General features: G+C 33.7%; 2 protein-coding genes across 4 annotated transcripts in view; one reads left to right on the top strand and one right to left on the bottom strand.

The window, feature by feature from the left end:
- Nucleotides 1-19,673, top strand: part of Cdc73 (cell division cycle 73, Paf1/RNA polymerase II complex component) — a 99,618-nt gene that overhangs the window by 45,665 nt on the left and 34,280 nt on the right. Inside the window, exon 11 of one of the 3 annotated variants that reach the window (XM_006529365.2) lies at nt 763-8,490. The exons of the other annotated variants lie outside the window; for them this stretch is intronic. Within the exon in view, the coding sequence (XP_006529428.1) occupies nt 763-837 (75 nt within the window). The 3' untranslated portion in view covers nt 838-8,490. Of the gene's footprint in view, nt 1-762; nt 8,491-19,673 lie in introns of those variants that run through there. 3 annotated transcript variants of the gene reach the window in all.
- B3galt2 (UDP-Gal:betaGlcNAc beta 1,3-galactosyltransferase, polypeptide 2) lies at nt 7,292-16,532 on the bottom strand. Its single transcript, NM_020025.4, has 2 exons — nt 15,887-16,532; nt 7,292-11,223 (listed from the first exon to the last, which is right to left on the bottom strand). Exon 2 carries the CDS (start codon nt 11,099-11,101, stop codon nt 9,833-9,835), a length of 1,269 nt encoding a protein of 422 aa, NP_064409.3. The 5' UTR covers nt 11,102-11,223; nt 15,887-16,532; the 3' UTR covers nt 7,292-9,832.

Genomic DNA, 19,673 nt, shown 5'->3' with positions numbered 1-19,673 from the left:
GTACATTCTGACTATCCAAATGATGGCTTGCAATCATCTATAACCCTTAGTTCCAGGGTATCCAATGTCTACTTTTGGCCTCTGCAGCTACCAGGTATGTATACAGGGCACATATACATTCAATCAAACATTCATACATGCTATAGCTACATTGGTTCCAGAAACTGTACAAAAGTAGTCTTTAGTTTTCTTTTAATTTAATATTTTCTTTTTATCATATTATCACCAAACTTTTAATTTTGTTTTCTATTTCTTGGCATTGGCATAGCTTTAATTATTTACTTTGAATAAATTTAATATCATTACTAAATATATTTCTCAGTGTTAAATTTTAATCCATAAGCCTACATTTAGGCTCTTACTTTATTTTAAATGACATGGAACTTCTTTACTATTAGAAGAATAGATATTAATGTTTACTATTTCTGTTATTTTATAATTGAAAATCTGAACCATTTTGTTCATGTGACAAAATTTAGTATATTTAATGACGTGCTTTTATCAGGGTGTTAGATAGTTTTTAATACTCTGATGGCTGTCAGCTGAGATTTAGTATGCCATATCAGTTTTCTAGTGTTTGTAAATTAATTTAGATCTTCAATACATTTTGTCTTTGGTATAAGTCTTGCATTCAAATTATTTTCTCGTTACTATTTTGTCTTAGTATTCATTTGGTTGTGCGCTTAATTCTTCTCTTCCCTCTCCCCTCCCCGTCATCAACTTCATTCGATCTTTAATTCTAAGTTTTGGTTTCTTTTCCAGGTCTTTTTCTTGATGGATGTTTCTTTTAGTGTTGTTCTTCTTGTCTTTCCTGCTTCTCATTTCCTCTGTGAGTGACTGCTCTCATGTTTATTTTAAGTATCTGGTTTAAAATTCTTATTGCTTCTGTTCTGGACAGATCTTACAATTAGATGCTAAATTCTTGGAAATTACTGTTTTGTGTGTGTGTGTGTGTGTGTGTGTGTGTGTGTGTATTTATGTATGTATGTATGTGTGTGAACAAATTGAAGATATTTATTTGAAATGTTTGTAAATGGAAACTATTTAAGAATCCACATTTGCTTTAGTTGGAAAAGTATTATTATAGAACTGGATAAATTTTGCAGTTGAGCTTATAATATAGTGACCCTGAGATAACTTATACATTATAATGAGTCATTATAGTGAATACACTATAATGTATCATAAACTATGATATAATATAAAAGTTACCCTAGCATTAACAGAAGGAACTTTATGAATTTAACTTTAGACTGAGTGTCGTGGTTCCTGTTTGTAATCGCAACACAAAGGAAACTGACCGAGGGTCATGAGTTTAAGGCCAGTTTGAACCACGTAATGAGATCTTATTTATCTCTTTCAAAGATAAAAAGAGAATTATAGCTTTATAAAGTGCTTGCCTAGCAAATGAGGCCCTGGGTTCAAACCCAAGCACCATGTAGACAAAACATCCCCAGAAAGCTAAACTAGAAATACCCTTCTTTTAGCTGTATTACCCTGTAAAAGATGATCTTCAAATAATAGTGTCAAATTTGGAGACACCTATAGTCATAAAATTATTCAGGCTTATTAAAGTTAGCAGTATATTTTGTGGTGCCATTTCCTTTGATCACTCTTTGAATGACTTCCTCAGCATTTACCATTGTTGCTTTTCCCTGTTCTGACTGATCTCTCTCCAGATAGATAGAATATATTTCTTCTTAGATACATAGATAATTTAGCTTAAGCACTACTATGTTTTCATATTCTGCTTGATCTGTTCAAGAACTGTTCCATAGGTAACTAAACTTTATGATGTAGATATCCCAAAGGTCTGACTTACTGCAAAAGAGGATAGAAGTTATAGAATGTGTTTGCTTTAATCTTGGTGCTAACCACATTAAATTGTGTTAATTGATAAGAGAGAGGCACTGGATTCCATTTTTCATCCTTCATACATACCAGCTTGATAGATGAACGGGTTAGCTTAAGTACTGCCTTCTTCTTTAACTCAACTTCAGTGTTAGTAAACACTGCAATTTGTTTTTTATATCATGGTATAAAATATTCACAGTGTACTCAGAATGAATACAAAAGCCATACATAAATAATAAATTGAATATTACTAAAAGTATCACTGTAGAAAACAATGAGTAAAGACGTGGTTATATTGTGTTGGCACAGCACATACCTACTGCACAGCTTCATGATAGCAGCATTAAAAATATTTAAACTTTAAGTATTTATTTGAAAGATGTGAAGCTTTACTATAGAATAGTGGTAGTGTATGGAAGGTTTATTCCTAAGACTAATTGGATTAAACAAATTTTGTTCACATTTTCCTGAGCTGATGGCATTCCACGAATAAAATCACGTAATGAACTGTTTTTAGTAATGTAATGTGTCGTCTCTTCCTCCTAGCTCTCTCCTTCCTTCTTTCCCACGTACACAAAAAATAATGATGATATAAGTGTGGTAGAGGTTGCCTCACACCTCAACCCAATATACTAACATGTATTTGCTGTACAAGAAATGTGTACTGTAAACAGGCACCAGGTAGCTGGAGTTGCTGAAAAGGCTTGACTCCTTCCTTAGTCCATCATGGTAACAAACAAGATGAAAGCCTGGCATTTCTGTATCCATTTTTCATTTGTTTCCTTTATTTTGTGTCACCTGTTTACTGGACAGTAAGTACATTAATCATTCAGGAAGTGTCTGTTTCTAAGCAGGTGATACTTCAGGTACAAGGATGGATTGTTTCATAAACCTTCAGTCCCTTTGAACAAGACGGAAAGGTGAAACAGACTTGTCAAGCTGAGAGCAGGATCTGTGATGGAAGACTGTGTACCCTGGGCCAGAATGTCTTCTAGGAGCCAGATTGGTCCCATTGGGAATGACAGTGACTACTAATAGATTAGCAGCTTCTTGTGAGGTCGGAGTTGATAAAACCCTGAGTTGGGACCACACCTTGATGAAACTGCATGATGAGATGTATCTATCTCCCTCAAGCCTCCCTAAGTCTTCCTTTATTTAAATACACAGGTGTATCAGAACTCTGAGACTAAAACTTGGGCTGGGCTTCTTTCTTGGTTAGTATTCCCAGTACTCATTAAGTTTATTAGAACAGAGAACTAAGTGTAGCTTGTTGTTGCTACTTTAGCTGGGGTTTCTCTTCCAAACCCTTGCTCACACTACTGTTTTTATTGGCCTCTTGTTTACATTGTATTAGTTCTTATCCACGGAAATATGCAAGTCATCTTTTGTATAGTATGAATTCTACATATAGGCTTTTGTCTCTGTCACTTTAGTTCATTTTACCAAGAAACAGTTATGAAGACTGTAGGAAAGTAATTTTTCCTAAACCACTTCCTGTTTTAGCTGTTCTTTCTTTCATCGCAGACTTGTTTTTAGTGATGTGTGTACTAGATGGGTCAGATGAAGAAAAGTATATGGATTAAATTAGTGATCCAGGTTGTTAGCATGTGACCATAACAACAGAATTTATTAGTAAGGGTAATTTCTGCTATTTCCACATGGTTAGTAGCTATGTATTGAGAGTGTTGAGAAAGCACTCATGGTTTTAGTGGTACACGACTTTAACTCCAGCATTCAAGAGGCAACCTGAGCTGCATGGCAATTTTGAGGATAAGAGACTAGAAACAGGGTTTAAATCTATACTAAGTGTTCATATAGTTATAGACCCTGAATTAACTGTTTAAGGTTTTACTTTGACCTTCAAGAATTTTATTTTTGTAGAAAGTAAATTTACTGGTCCCCTTAAGTGTGTTGTTTGTACGGCTAGATGCAAGTGTGTGTGTGCTCTTTAGTTTTCCTTTCCTTTTTGAAAAATATTGTATAGGTATGAACAGATCTCTGATAATGGAAAGGTCTTTTAAACAAAAAAAGAGCAAACTTTAAGATAAAAAGGAGTAAAATGCTAGATCATTCCTCTTTGTTCATTAATTTCTAACCTCACAGGTTTTACATTGTATCAAGAGTTAGGTTGGCTAAGACTCAAAAAGATATCTTTATTGCAACATCTTAGCTCTTTTAAATTGCAAGGAGTAGCAAAACTTAAGTTATTTTGAGGCTTGGCTAAAGATGAAAATGCTAGACAATGGTTAGCTTTGCATTTTATTTTTATTTATTTATCTACTTATTTATTTTACCGGCCAATCACCTCAGGCTAGCTTTGAGTTCATAGTTCTTCTGCCTCCTGATGTTGGGTTAAAGTCACGAGCCCCTATGCGGTCTTCAGACTGTTCTTTAACAGATACATTGTTCTTGGATTCTTTCTTTTCTCCAACTTGTTCATGTGCTAGAGCAGCTGTGGGCACGGTCTTAACATTTTACAAAATCTCAGAGATATTAAAAATGGTTTTATTAGTGCAGAGTCTGCTCATACTGTGTGTTTTATCAGTTAGCTTTTGGCTACCATCAAGACGTAAACAAACAAACCAAAAACTTGGAGAAATTGATAAAATTAAAGAATACTGTGGCTAAAAATACAGAAACTTTAACAGTCTAAGGACTTGTTTGCAGGAACCGAATACGTACATACATAAATGTGTATAAACACATGTACATATTTGTGTATATATTTTATTTTTTTTAATTTTTAGCTCAACTACTGTTTTAGCCAAAGTAGTAACTGTTTCATTCTTGTTTTTCTATGTTAGTTTTTGAATCTAGAGTTTATTTCTTTGTATCCTATGAACAGAATTCTCTTTAATAATCGTTATAATCTCAGAGATATACAGTTTCTGAGTTTTATTAATTTGTTGCTGAAACCCATTTTATTTTAAAATAAATTTTATTTTTATTGTCTATTAAACACAATATTATGACACATTTATAGTATATCTGTTACTGTAGTGAGATAAACTTACACATCAATCATTGCAAGTAGTTACCCAGATATCTTAGGCCAGTAGGGGCACCTCTGAAGTTGAGACCTAAAATATTTTGACTTGACTTCATTAATTTCTCCGTCCCTTGATTTCTGGCATTCTGATGTATTTTCTACTCCAGATCTGGAAGACTTTTCCTTTTTCGCAATGATAAGTGGTTGTTTTTAAGGCAGTGGTATCTAGACACTTTAACCTGAGCATTGGAAGTAGTCCCTGAACTAGGGACAAGTCTGATGGCCCGAGTTCTATTTTGGAAATCACATAGTTGTAGGAAAAACCCAACTCCTACAAGCTCTCCTCTACTTGCTGTGGCATGTGCTTAAACACATGTAAACACAGATAGAATAAATAATTAAAACATTTTTTTTGAGACAAAGTTTTGTCTGCTACACAGCTGTGACTATCCTTGAACATCCTATGTAGACCAGCCTGTCCTCAAACACCTAGAGATCTGCCCACCTCTGTCTCTCAAATGTCTTAGTTAAAAGTAATTAAAAAATATTTTACACTATTGAGGCTCCATTGTCTTTCAATAAACAGAAAGTTCTTTTGAAATGTTAGATAATATTTTTATATTACTATTTCTAATATAATCCAGAAATTGAAATTTTCACTTAAATTCTTTGTATCATAGAAGAAAGAGTTCCTCTGTTGTTAAAAAGGAGGGACTGTGCACCTAAGCTCATGCCTCATGTGTTTTCTTCTTATGAGTACATTTATCCCATTAAGAGCACCAACAGCTCCTCTAGAGGACAAACGTTCAATACCCAGCACCCATGTGGAAGCTCACACCTCTGTAACTCCAGTTCCAGCAGATCCATGGCACCAGGCATGCATATGGTACACATATATGTGCACGCAGGCAAAATACTTACACACAGAAAGTAAAAGCAGTAAACCTTTAGGAGAAGATACAGTATAAGTTTAAATGGTACTCATTGACTCAACATAGACAAAAACATGAATAAAAGGTAGCTAATTTTCATTTTAAGATCATGATTTTTCAGTATAGTTGTAGAATATGAACTGTAACCATTCAAAATATATTTTTGTTTCCTGATTAATTGTCAGGGGAGTTTAATAAGGCTATGTTTCACTCATTTCTAAAGTTTGCCTTTTATCTATTTTGTCTTTATTTTTGAAGTATTACTATGTTGCTTTGGCAGATCTGGAACTGCAGGGCTCAAATAATTGACCTGTGCCTCATCTTACCAAGTAGCCAAAAGTATAGTATAAGTAGGCTTCTCCATACCCTGCTTGCCTTTAATATTGGTCGAAATTAGTTTTGCTTAGTTATGAATAACCTTTGTGTTCATCTTCACTTTGGATTCTCTTTCTGACTACAATGTCATAAATTAATAAAGTAGTCATTAAAAATCTTGAGAGTAGGTGCTTGAGTAATTAATACTGAATTTTATATCATCTGGCATCTATTTTTTTCTTTAAATATTTTTATTTCATTTACTTATGTTTTGTGTGTGTGTGTGCACGCGCGCGTGTGCGTGTGTGTACAGGTGTCTTGGTGCACACTTATAATGGTCAGAGGTCAATTTGTGTGAGTCAATTCTCTTTTCCACTATTTGGGTACCTAGGAAAAGGCATGGTAGTATACTTGGTTTGTTTGTTCTTGAGATATGATCTCTTTATTATGCAGCGCTGACTAATTTTGGATTTGCTATGCAGACCAGGCTGGCCTTGAACACACTGAAATCCACCATGCTTCTGCCTGGGATTAAAGGTATGTGCCACCACTCCTGGCTAGACTTAATCAGGTGAGTTGGCATTGGCCCTAACACAGAACAGTAGCCGAGAACTGGTCCAGTGGGTACATCTATGCACTGCTGTATTTGTTGGCTACAATTACAGTTGTGAAATTTCTAAGTGTCACTTGCCTACTGTTAGCAGATGTAACCCAGGGCCTAAAACAGCAGTGCACAATTTTTCAAAATTAAAGTTACCATTTACCAATATTTGCAGAAGAGAAGAGCAAACAACCAAGGGACCAAATGTCTTTTCCTTTCCCTTTTCTTATGTATCCCTAACACCTGATGTCATGTGCCAGTGAGTGAACAGTGTCTGTGAGATCTGTGGGCTTGGCCAAAGAGAATAAGTAGAGAATGAGGCATAGTGGGATGAGCCAATTGTGCTTGGTTTTGTAGAACTATTAGCTTCTGCCATAAATGAAATACACAGCAGAAGATCATAATAGTGGATAAGAGCATGACCTCTGAGGTGGAAGCCTTTCATTACTAGCCTTGTCATTAAATGCATTTAACCTCTTGTAGGAGTCTAAAAGTATTGTATAAAGTAATAAGGGTGCTTTTAACAGTTCCAGATACACTGCTTCCACAGTCAGTAAGTAGTGTGCGGTGTTGTTATTGGTATTTTATTATTATTTTTTTAGGGGGGAGAATCAGGTATTTAAAAAGTTCCAATTAGGTGTATGTGCTTATATTTTTATGCATGAAAGACATTAAGGAAATGCAAATTATTTAGTTGTTGAAGATTTCATTACTTCTAATTTTATTTCAAACAAACTAATGTTGTAAATACTGAAGTTTGCATTTTCCTTTTGAAATGTCTATTAACACTTTGAGTTTAGTGTTATACAGTTGATTCTGTAAACTTTCTTTTGGTCAAATCAATATAATATAGTCATTTTCAAACATTTCTTACATACAAAAATTTTATATAAACAAGATATAATTAACAACTGGTGAGACATTATATAGCAGCTTATAAAGTTAGCATTTATATTATTGAAAATTAAATGTAAAAATAAATTAACAATAGAATTTTTATTTTAAAGTAAGGTTTGATGGTTTTCTTAGGATTTTATTGTTTAACCTAAAATTGCCTTGAACTCTCTTTCTTCCTGCCTTATTTTCCAAGTGCTGAAGCTATGCTAGCGTGTGTTCTCCCAAAGTCAAAAGTACAGACTTTTGACATTAATAACTTGACTGGTTTAATGCTCTCTGAGGACTCAGACCATGATTAAATTATTTTTTCAAATTAATGGAAATAATTTTAGTAAGCACTTAAGTATTTTTAAGAACTCTGTGTTTTTTAAGTCAGTATTTTAATCCCAGTAATCCTATACTATTATAGTTTTTAAATATCACTTAGGAGCTCTCTTTTTGTTTACATACTTGTGCAGGAACGCTCACAAACATACATAGTTCCCATTTTCATTTTAAACCTTTGTGGTATAAATCAGAGAGACTCAGTACACTGTCAGGGTCTCTCTCTGTCTTTGATCACTGGTGTGGTTTGGTGTTATCCTCTGTGTATGTCTTTTTGTGAGGCAATTCTGTTCACTACAATTACATAGAATAAATTAAAAAAACATTAGCTAAGAGCTGGATATGTTTTATAGCTGATTATTCATAACCATTTGGTGTGGAATAGAATACTTAGGCTTCTTATTTAAAAAATGAGCTATACATTTAATATAAGTAGAACTCTGTATTACTAATAAATAAAGCTTTTTGTGTGTCTGTCAATTTAGCCTTTCATACTAGATTTAGTGATAAAAACGAATATTAGAATTCTGATAGAAGATATTCTGACTCAATTAAAATTTATAAATATACATAGGATACACTGTTTCAAAGTTACTGGGCTTGTGTTTATTGATGTTACAATTCATGATAGGGCCAAATGAAATATGAGAACATTTGTATAGCATTCAGTTCAGGGCTTTGTTGTTTACCTTTTAAAAACCAATAGTACCTTGGTTAAAGTGCATTAAGTATATTGTCCACTCTAAAAGCAAATGATTATCAAACATATGTAGCTTTCTCCCCACCATTCTCTAAATGGTTTTGAATTGGTGATGCGAATATTTGTCATCTACCAAATTAAAAACAGAAGGTTTATAAACTTGACACTGAGAGAAAGAAATAAGTGCCATAAAATGATTAAATGTTGTCTGACGTACACTGCTCTCAGAATATAAGCTTTTCCTATATCTCGCTGTTTGGCAGATATACAACTTTAAAATAGATTGAATGAAATGACTATTTGTATTCCTTTTTTTCTTCCTTATTTAAGACCACACATTACCCCTGTGCTGTTATGTTACTACTTGTATTTCAGCTAGAGGAATATGATTCTATTTTAAAGACATACTTTAAGTCAGGTATAGTTGAAGATAAAAGCACTCCCCAAGAGTGTAATATTTTAAAGGCAAAATCCATTGAAATATGGTCTTGACCCTTAATACCAATGAGGAAGCAAAATTTATCTATTTTGATACCTTTAATAATTCATTTTATAAAAACTTGAGCCTGAGACACATTAATTTTTCACATTTATCACATCATGTCAAAATAATTTTCCCAGTATAGATAAGTATTAATAAAAGAAATTAAAATAATTATAAATTATTTTTAAAAGTATATTCTTGAATGAGAATTGCATTGCTCAAACACCTGAATGCTATAAATGAGTTTATGGAATAACTTAACTAAATCTTATTGCAACTGAGTCAGGTCAGAAAACTTGTTCATTGCACAATTACAAAGTTCCTTTAAAATCAATAGTACTGTCTTATTTACATTTAGTTATATGATGAAATCAAAAGTAAATCTAGGAATCTTTTTACTGTCTTCATTTCTTAAGATTTATATAGAAAATGTATGCAGATACATTGTATTGGTCCCTAATGTAAGTCTTGAACCATTTATGTATGCATGCTTATTATTGCATGTTAATATAGAGAATCTCCTCATAACAGTTATTTAAATAGACTCTTTTGGGATACCTTTTTGTCATAATTTGCAATTGTATGAATTATCTTATTCAGAAAATTTAAAAAATAGCTTTGAATTCCTTTATGTGATGAGTTGAACTAAAACTTGTCCTATGTATATAATCAAGTTTTTAACTATACATGCTTTAAGCAATATTTACAGACTCCACATTTGAACAAAAATAGTCTTCTAGTGTAGTTTGCGGTGTCGATACCTGCCTGCCTTTTCCTTTGCTGCATTGGCACAGGCGTTGTGCTTATTTTGTTGTAAATGGTTCCAGTATTTTATCAGTTCACTAGGTTGGAACTGATGAGAGGTAATTAGGTGGCTGTATTTACAGCTTGAATAAGAAACTCGCCAGTGATTGAACACGAACTCATTGGGAGGGGGCACAGGATCAACTCTCAACTTGGCAAGACAGATCCCTACATATACATCTTCCAAGTGCAAACGACGGATACCTAAAGAAACCTTAAATATCTTCTCTGCCAGATCCCCAGAAAACACATAACCAGTTCCTGAGCAGAAGACAGGGTAGCGCTCACTTGGGTAAAGGTCTGGTGGCATGTACCACTTACTGTCTTTGTTTCTGTTCGGTGCATATCCTCTCATTAGATAGCCAGTAAAATAGTTATGTCTAGGAGGCAGGTCTGGCTTTAGTAACTTGTGTATTAAGTATTCTGTGTTGACAAACATGTCACTGTCCGTTTTCATAACATAGGGAGTATGTGGACAGTATGTTGCAACCCAGTTCATACCCATTAGTGTTTTAATGGTCAGATTATAGTATGTATCTAAATATTCCTGCTGAATTATATCATGATACTGTCTGCTTTCTTCTTGAATTGCATGTTGAAGATAGCCATTTAGCTTAATACTTATGCCCAACAAAAAAACCCGTATGATTTGGATGCCAGGTGCCAAAGTTTCATTGCCCCAAGTTTGCCGTATAGCTCTTCTTGCTTCGATTTGTCCAGGTTCTGCAGCTATTAATAGTATTAAAAATGGACTTTTCTCTTGGCATTTTTCAGGCTCATTGATAATATATTTGAAATGGTAAGAGTTTGGATGTCCAGTTCCTTTTTCATTATAAATGCTGCCATTGGCACTGAGAGTGTTCTGCAGCCCTGTGACTCCCTGTGGTGATAGCTCGGTGTTACTGGAGTTGCTTGCTGTGTGAGGCCTCAGAGTCTGAGGAGCTACTTCTTTCCAGATGGTCCGAAGGGAGCTATGGTTTGTCTCACTTTTTGTAGAACGAAATCCTCGGAAAGTGTATGTCACAGGATTTTCTTTGAATCCTGGTCTACCTGGTAACCAGTCATGATGATTGAAAAACAAGAACATAGCAAAGAGAAACACTAGAGAAAGCACACCCGTAAGGGGAGTCCGGAGCAGAGACCTCTTAGGGCTCCAGGTCATTTTTGCAAAGCAGCAGTGTCGTCTTCTCCACTGAAGCATGTTGTAAGTATCCAGTAGCAGTAATGGATGTCTGTGGCCAAAAACACTGTTGTTCCGTCCTCAGTCAATACTGCGCTTGATTCATCGTCTTCTGGTTCAGGTACATGTCCCTCGATGTCATTCTATAAAGATGAAGGAAGCATAATGATTTACAAAATGCAGAATTTTGCAAACTGCCTTAAAAAGTCAGCTAATAAAAGGACCTTTTTAAGCTGAGAAAAAACTGGATAAGGCAACATAAAATTACTGACAACAAGATTTATGTCTTTAAAAGATATTCTTGTGTGTAATGAACACTCGGAAGATAAGTGATAGATTAATTTTATTTTACTTACTTGATGATTTCGATAGCTCTGCTCATCTGTCCCTTTGACCTAAAGGGTTTTAATGTTGTGTCCATGTAGACAGGAAAAATGCTTTTAGATTTCTGACAAAGGCTCGGAAAGAGGGCCTTCAGAACAGATGGCAAATTTATTGACATTAATTAAAATTGATTTGACATAGCATGGCGATATGGTGCACAGTCAGTGGCCTTTTTTGGAAAATGGACATGTATTGGCTTTGGAACAGAAGGTGCAGGTTTAACTGTGGCAGAGTTCAGTTAGTCACAGTCACTGCTTGGCATGTTTCCAGTCTCTCCCCCTGACCCCCGTGTCAAAAAAGTCAGTGAGAAGATACACCTGTCAAAATTAATTTTTAGGGTTTAGTGAGTTCAGTGTGAGATTTTAGATAGCAATAAATAATTAACAATTTACAGTACTTTGCTAATTTTACCCATCCACCCTAAATAGTACATATCTAGGATATCAGTCTTATGTGTCAATGCTTTGGGCAAAGGGTGTGTATTTTGCAGTTTTTCTGGACTTCTTGAAAAATATAGACAATAGCTCCTACTATTGTGAACTGCTTTAAATTACACTTTCCACAAAATACATTTTAAAATATTCTTGAATTACACTTTTTTGCATGATCTGCAATGCCAGAAATTAGTTTAACTTTAAAGACTTTATAGTAGCATTACACTTATAGTTCTAGATCGTTCAGAAGTTCACAAGAAATTAGTGATGCCTCTTAGTGAAAACTGGCTGTTTTGCAAGAGGCTTTTCAGCATAGCATAAACTTATTTGTATTTGCTAATTTTTTCCTTGTTTTTACCTATTCATAGATAAAGAACTGAGGGTCATAGCAGTAGTTTGAATTCCAGTAAATGGTGTTTTATGAAATAGAGACACCATGCCTAGTTTTGGCTTTTTTTTTTTTTTTTTTTTTAGTTCTTAAAAAAACAAACAAACAAACAAACAAACAAACAAACCCAAAGTAGAAGTCATTTATATAATTATTAATTTTGAGGATGGTATTATTAAATTCTTTTGATCAATAAGTGATTTTTCTATTATTCACTGAAATAATTTCTTTAAACAAAGGAAATAAAAATTTTAACATAGCCACTTATTTCTAATTATATGTGTAAATGCTTGTGCTTATTTATCTCACGATAATGATCTACTTATGATTGATAGCAGTTTAGCTTATCCTCACATAAATGCATTTGAAAAGTAATAGAGTTTACAAGGAAGTTCTCAAAAAATTGAGTGATTGTAGCATAAAATTTACACACACACCTTTCAGTTACTGCTTGAAAGTGTTAGGTGGCTATCAATGAAGTACTATTCTAGTAACAACCACTAGGAGGAGCAAGTAGGTGGGAATTTGAACAGATTTCTAATGTGTAACAGGCACTAAGGTTTGATCTTGTTTCTGAAAATGAATGGTGCATTTAGTTACTAGCCTATACCTCAAACCTAAAAAAGTATTTAATCTCTCACACACACACACACACACACACACACAAAAGCACACATGTGCGCGCACACACACACAGACAGTAGTTTCTAAAAAATCTAATTTAGTCTTAGTTTTATTTACGTGAATTTAAATCTTACCATTCTATATAAAGACCAAAGCTATTACATTCTTTGCAACATGGTTTCTGCATGATATGAGTTTGAAATTACGGAGCTTCATGGCCTGATTTAGAAACAAATTTTCATGACTGTACTTATAACTAGATGTAATTCTACTTAAAGCAGAAAACTATTTTAAAGAGTACATATGAAAATTACTTTATGTGGTAGATAATGACCCCCCCACCCCCCACTTCATAATGAGAGTACTGGGTATTAAAGGGTTATGTATATAAATTTAAAAGTGAAGTTACTTTGGAAAGTTCATTTGATCTGTTTCAAGTATTATAAATATAAATGTATCAGCTTTGTGTTGATTTAACAATGCTTAGAACATGACTGAGATCTAGTCATTCAGATACTTTAAAAGTGCAAACTTTAAAGAAAAACAGTTCAAAATGAATTAAATTCCAGGTAGGATATTTCAATGAATGGATAAAAGACCTTAAAGGGATGAAGTATTGTAGTAAGACACATTGTTTACAAGAAAACAGTGTCCCTGAAGTGAAATTGTAAAGTGTTTGAATATTATAGGAATATTACAGATTTCAACCTATAAAATATAAAACACCCTTAAATTATTTATAATTAAGACAGAAAAGATATATTAAAAAATCTATTCAAAGACATGGCAAAATTTTTAATTCTTAGTTTTGTTGTTATTCAAGAACTAATATTCAACAATTTTATTGCAATTTTATATATATTCTTATGTGGTTCTATTATGATTTTATAAGATGGAGGTATGTTTTAATTTAAATTTTATAAGAATTGTATGTTTGTAAATATTAATCTAGGAGAGCTTGGAATTCCTGTACAAATACACCTATTTGATAACCTCCTACTGATAAATGAAACGTATGCATCTAGCCTTAAATTCATTTTTTTTCTAAAGTTTCTCAGGATAGAGATCTGTCTTTCTCTGTCTCCGTGTCTGTGTGTCTGTGTGTGTATGCTGTTAAGAAAGTAAAATTGCTGTAACTATTCCTCTTTTTGTTAGATGATAAAATTATTCACAGGTTAATGCCTGTTGAATATTAGTTCTTGGAAATAAGAAAACTAAGAGTTAAAATTTTGCCATGTCTTTTAATAGATTTTAAAAAAATAGATGTTTTCTGTTTTAATTATTATGATTTAAGTGTGTGTTTACCTCTTATAGACCGAAATTTGTAAGGATGTTACTATTTAATGTATCCTCCTATAGAGTTTCTGTCCTTTGACTTTTAAAAGTTGATATAAATATATTAGTTTCTAAAGACAGTCCCAGAGTTAAATGATGGTTTGATAAGAAACACTTGTATACTTTTAAAGCTTTGAAATATTTAGTTTATAAAGCTTAATTTCTAATAAAGATACCAACAGAGGCTGGATTTTTTTAAAAATTATTTTTGATTAGTTTCTGATTGTAATTTTTATCAGAATAAAGATACTTAGTTATGACTAGGAATCTCTTGATATATGACAAAGTCTAATACACTCATTCAGTCTTAATTCTACAACACACACAGTGCTTCCACAGGGGTTTTTTTTTTGGCTTTGTGATTGTTAGGGTAGTAAGTTTTATGAAAGTGAGAGGAAGAATCAAAATACGTAGAAAGGTTTGTAAGATTTTAGGAATATCTTTGAGTCCCTGACCCCGAGCACTCTAACGTTGATTGTTCCCAGGGTAGTTTATTCTGTCCTGCAGACACATGTAGAGGCAGTAGGCAGGTCATTATCACATGTAAATAAAGCTTAGAAACCTACTGTGGATATTATTTGACCTTGTATTTGACCATTATTAATATGTGCTGTATATTAAGCTATTTTATGTTAGTTTTTTTTTTTCCATTTTTTATTAGGTATTTAACTCATTTACATTTCCAATGCTATACCAAAAGTCCCCCATATCCACCCACCCCCACTCCCCTGCCCACCCACTCCCCCTTTTTGGCCCTGGTATTCCCCTGTACTGGGGCATATAAAGTTTGCAAGTATGTTAGTTTTTTAATTTCACTTTTATAATTAACTCCAGGAACAGTCTTACACTTGATTATTTAGAATCACTCTGTTACTTAAAAACTCCCTGTTTCACCAATCTATTTAGAGCAACTATTGATCTCTCTTTGTTAAAGTTGTATTCATTGATACTGTAATAACATGTGACTGACTACTGTGGTGGTGTTATGCTTTGCATAAACTCACTAGCGTTTTAATCTGATGGCTAATGTTGTAACTTGTAGTATCTCCTTGTAGCTCAGTAACACTTAAAATTTGCTGATGTACTCCTGAATTGTTTCTATCTCTCTCTGAAGAGATAGATATTACAGAGAATATATTACTATGAACTAAGATTTTGTTTTGAAGAGATTTTCTAAAAATACCTCAAGATAATAAGATCATATTTATGCTATTTAATATAATTTTACCCCACTGTCTCTTGATAACCATTTTAAAGAAGGTGCTTTAATTTATTAGATAAGGAATCAATTTGACCTAATTTGCTAGAGAATTGCTGTTTTTTTAAAAAAAAGGCTAGAGAGCTCTTTTTTTTTTTCTTTTTAGTTTAATTTCTCAGACATTCTTTTCAGTAAATCTAGTTACTATTTGGTTTTCCTTGTAATGTTACAATCCTGCAGAATTACTCCCAGTTATTTAATTGAATAAAGCAACGACAGCTTGTCTAGTAGAAAAGGCAAATTTAAAATCGTGTATTTAGAAAGCCTTTCATAGTTTGAAGGGCAGTGGACTGTATGAACTTGTTTATCAAGTGTATCAGTGCCTGTATGGTTAGGAAATTAAAACACATTTAATGAACATCATACACAAGACAGCAACATACCTTTCTTTCTTGGTCAGACCATTAGATGGAGAGGATTATGTCTACTGAAAATACTTTTGGCACGCCATCACTTCAGCAAAAAACGATGCTATCGAACATGCGCACATCCCCCAACAGTCTGCCTCCTGTGATTGCTTTTCACAGTATCCAAAGTGTCCATCTGTCGGGGTGTCTTCAAGTTACCCTTCTTGTTCATATGTCTATATCTTATAGTCTTCAGAGATTTTTCCTTTCTTTCATTTTCTCTCTTTCACTAAACAAAAGAGCTGTAGCTGTCTGTTGTATTTGGTGCACAGTTGACTCTTTCCGACAGTTGATGCATTGAAGCTCTTTACATCTGCTGTATTCCCGGCTGGACAATGCAGTGCTGTATTCTCTTCTCAGTATCCATATTTCTAGTAATAGCGCTGAGCTGCAATGTTAAGCAGCAGAGCTGTGGTTTAGTGTTTCAGTTGCATTGGGGGAAAAAAAAAGGCTTTGCCTTTCTCCGTCGTGGTTGCCTGGCAGCTGCAGGAAGGATTTTTGAGCTGTTTTCCTGGGGTTTTGGTCTGTAATGTGAAATGCACCGTTCTTCCGTGCTGCACAGGCAGGCAGCAGTTTAAATGTGGGCTTGACAGATGCTGTCTCTGACAGAGCAGAATTTAACGTCACTGCTTGGCTGAGTCCCACGTGATTGTTTGCGTTCATTTTGACTAAAAACCCGAGGTAGGAGAAAGCTTAGAAATCTTCCTCTTATGTGACACATCATATTTATTCAGAACAAATACAAGCATTAGGATGAAATGGAGGTTATGGTTTTTTAATCTTTATTTGAACTTATGCACAGGCTTTCTAAATATTTCTGTGTTGGACGGTGGCTTTCATGTGTCTTAGAGACTTTTTTAGAGCAGAAGTAATAAAAGCTTTTACATGTAAGTTGGTGTAGTTTAACTCTTTCAGTGCATTCCTGCTCTTACAGTTTTTGTCTGATTGTTCTGATTTGCTAGTCTAGTTAAAACTCCTTCATTATCTATTGTCTATAACTTAGATTTCCTCCCCTGTTTTCTCCAGCTTATCTAAGTCAGCTGCCTGCACTTACTTCATGTTGCGATACTGCCTACTTTTTTGCTCTGTGCAGTTTTTAGTGTTCTTGAAAGTAGTAAATTTAATTTTAAATCACTTTCTTGTTATCAATATTAATTTTTTTTCATGTAAAATAATGTGTATCACAGAATTAAAAATGATATAGTACATAGAACACACATGAATAGATTTTCTTGAAGATTGGTGAGTAGTTCTGCAGGATTGGTTGCATTTTGACTAAAAACCTTAGGTAGAGACAACCTTGGAACTTTGCTTCTTATATAGAAAATAGTATGCTTATATAGATTGCAGATGTGTGTTTAAATAAGTATAGTGATGCGCTAGAGTCTGTTGCTTCTAATAATGTTTAATACTTTAGAAAATGGTTTAGTAAAATGCCATCAAACAGTTTTTTTTTTTTTCCCTTACATATTAGAGACTCTGAAATCCTTCTCTGGTATACTTAACTAAGTGCCTGGACATTTGGGCACCCCCCCCAACCCCCCCCAGGAGAGCACTCGGCAGGCATGTTTGTTACTTGTTTTTATGGCTATAACTAACAATTCCCCTCTGATATTCTAAAGACAGTAACTATATAGTTTTAGAGCTTATGCTATATATTTTAGGGATACGGACTTTATCCATTTTCACAGACCATGATATATTATTTCAGGTGAATAAAAATTACATTTCCTCTAATAGTATTCAATTACTCATCTTCATGTGTTAATTCCAGTGTGCTTTCTTGGTTTAGGTATACCCTATAACTGTCCTAGTTTGTGTCTTACTCCCCCTAGAAATGATAAGATGGTAAAAAAGAAGGAAAAAGAAAAGTATAAGGAGAAACTTAAAGCTTAGAACTTTGGCTTTCCTAAGTTAGAAGAGGAATAAAACCCGTGTTTCTTAGTATTTGGCTCTTAAAGCTATATACTATATTCTTCACTGTCTTTTTTTCTTGTCTTCATAGACAAATTATTGATTCTGCTTAAATTATTCCTCCAAAGTAGAAGTGGCCTTTTTAATATCAGTGATTCCTAATATTAGGGCTTAACTGAGGTTAGAGGTCTGTACAATTATTGTCTATTCCAAATTAGATTGAGCTATAAGTACCTGAGCTGGTTGTAAATGATATTCGCTTATGATAGCTTAATTTTCTAATATCTACTTTACAGATGAGATACTGGTACCCAGAGTTCTGTAACCTAAATACCAGCTAATTACTGATAGGAAAGATGGTTAGTTTAAAATTTTGAAACAGGATTATTTAAATTTTTAAAATCTGAATTCCTGTAATCCACTCTTAAACATTATACTACATGGCTGCTGAAGAAATTGTGAATGTTCCCACCCAAATATTGACATAGTACCCCAGGAATCATTAGTAGAATACTGAATGCATTTTGACTTTTTTCATTAAATGTTAACACTACACTGCTTTATGCTAACATGCACATTAAAGCACAGCTTATTAATTATTGGTAATATGAGGATGACTGAATACATTTTCCATCCTTTTTCTAGGGAAGGAGAAAATAACTATTCTGCCAATTATTTTTAGAATATTTTAAATCCATCCTTTGATGATACTTAGAGCAGGACAGTGCTAGCTAGATAAGTTCTCTACTTTGGATCTGTACCCCCCACAATGTCTTTCTTTAATTCTATTAAAAGGTGTTTTTATTTTTAATTTACAGTAGTTATTACATATTGGTGAGGTACCAGTGAGACATTTTATACAATGTGTACTGATCATCCCAGAACAACTGGCATATATGTCATCTCTGAGATGTCCTATTTTTGGTACTGAATTGGATTTATTATGGATCTCAGTTACTAAGGGCTTTATGGATAACTCAATAATGATTCCTGTCTATGTTGGGTTCAAGCCTGAATTACCGACTAGTGAGAATTTTGTTTTTACTGCTTTCTATTGAGCAAGTGTTTATATGACAAGGAGATCCCTAAGATTGGTAACCAGGCCTAGTGTGTATCAGGCATAGTACTCATGTATGTATACAGTAAGCAAGAATTTAAATAAGATCAACTTTTTTTTCTTAAAATTTAAGTTGACTAACAGCTTACAGTATAGAAAAATAGTAGCAATGATATAAACTTTTTTTTTTTTTTTTTTTTTTCGAGGCAGGGTTTCTCTGTGTAGCCCTGGCTATCCTGGAACTCACTCTGTAGACCAGGGTGGCCTCAAACTCAGAAATCTGCCTGCCTCTGCCTCCCAGGTGCTGGGATTAAAGGCGTGCACCACCACTGCCCTGCTGATATAAACTTTTCTTCAGTGATGTTTTCTAAGAACTTCAGGTTTCCAGGCAAGAGAAATGATAAAAATGTGTTATGTTTCAACCTTGTCAAACCTTCTTTCTTTAGTTTAGTTTCTTTTAAATCTGAATTCTGTGGTTAAACTAATTCCATCTAATTTTGCAAATTTTGCCTTGCTAGGTTTTCTATTTGTTAGTGGTGTATTAAGTATTGCTTATATAGGTCTGTTTTTATTTTTTATAACACAGGCCTAAGGGGGAGAAAAGGTATCCATTATTTTGGACATTTTGATCCAAGCCATCTATCTAACTGGTTGTTGTTGTTGTTTATTTGTTTAATTTTTTGTTTTAAAGTTTTCCTAGACATGTCTATAATTAACTCTTAAGGAATTGAAATTTATAGAAGAGGTTTGGAAAGCTACCTAATTTCTTATTTCTACTAAATACACAAAAAA

Source organism: Mus musculus, chromosome 1, assembly GCF_000001635.26.
Source record: "Mus musculus strain C57BL/6J chromosome 1, GRCm38.p6 C57BL/6J".
Classification (NCBI taxonomy): Eukaryota; Metazoa; Chordata; class Mammalia; order Rodentia; family Muridae; genus Mus; species Mus musculus.
The sequence above is the reverse complement of the archived record's forward strand: the minus strand, read 5'-3'. Positions and strand labels throughout refer to the sequence as shown.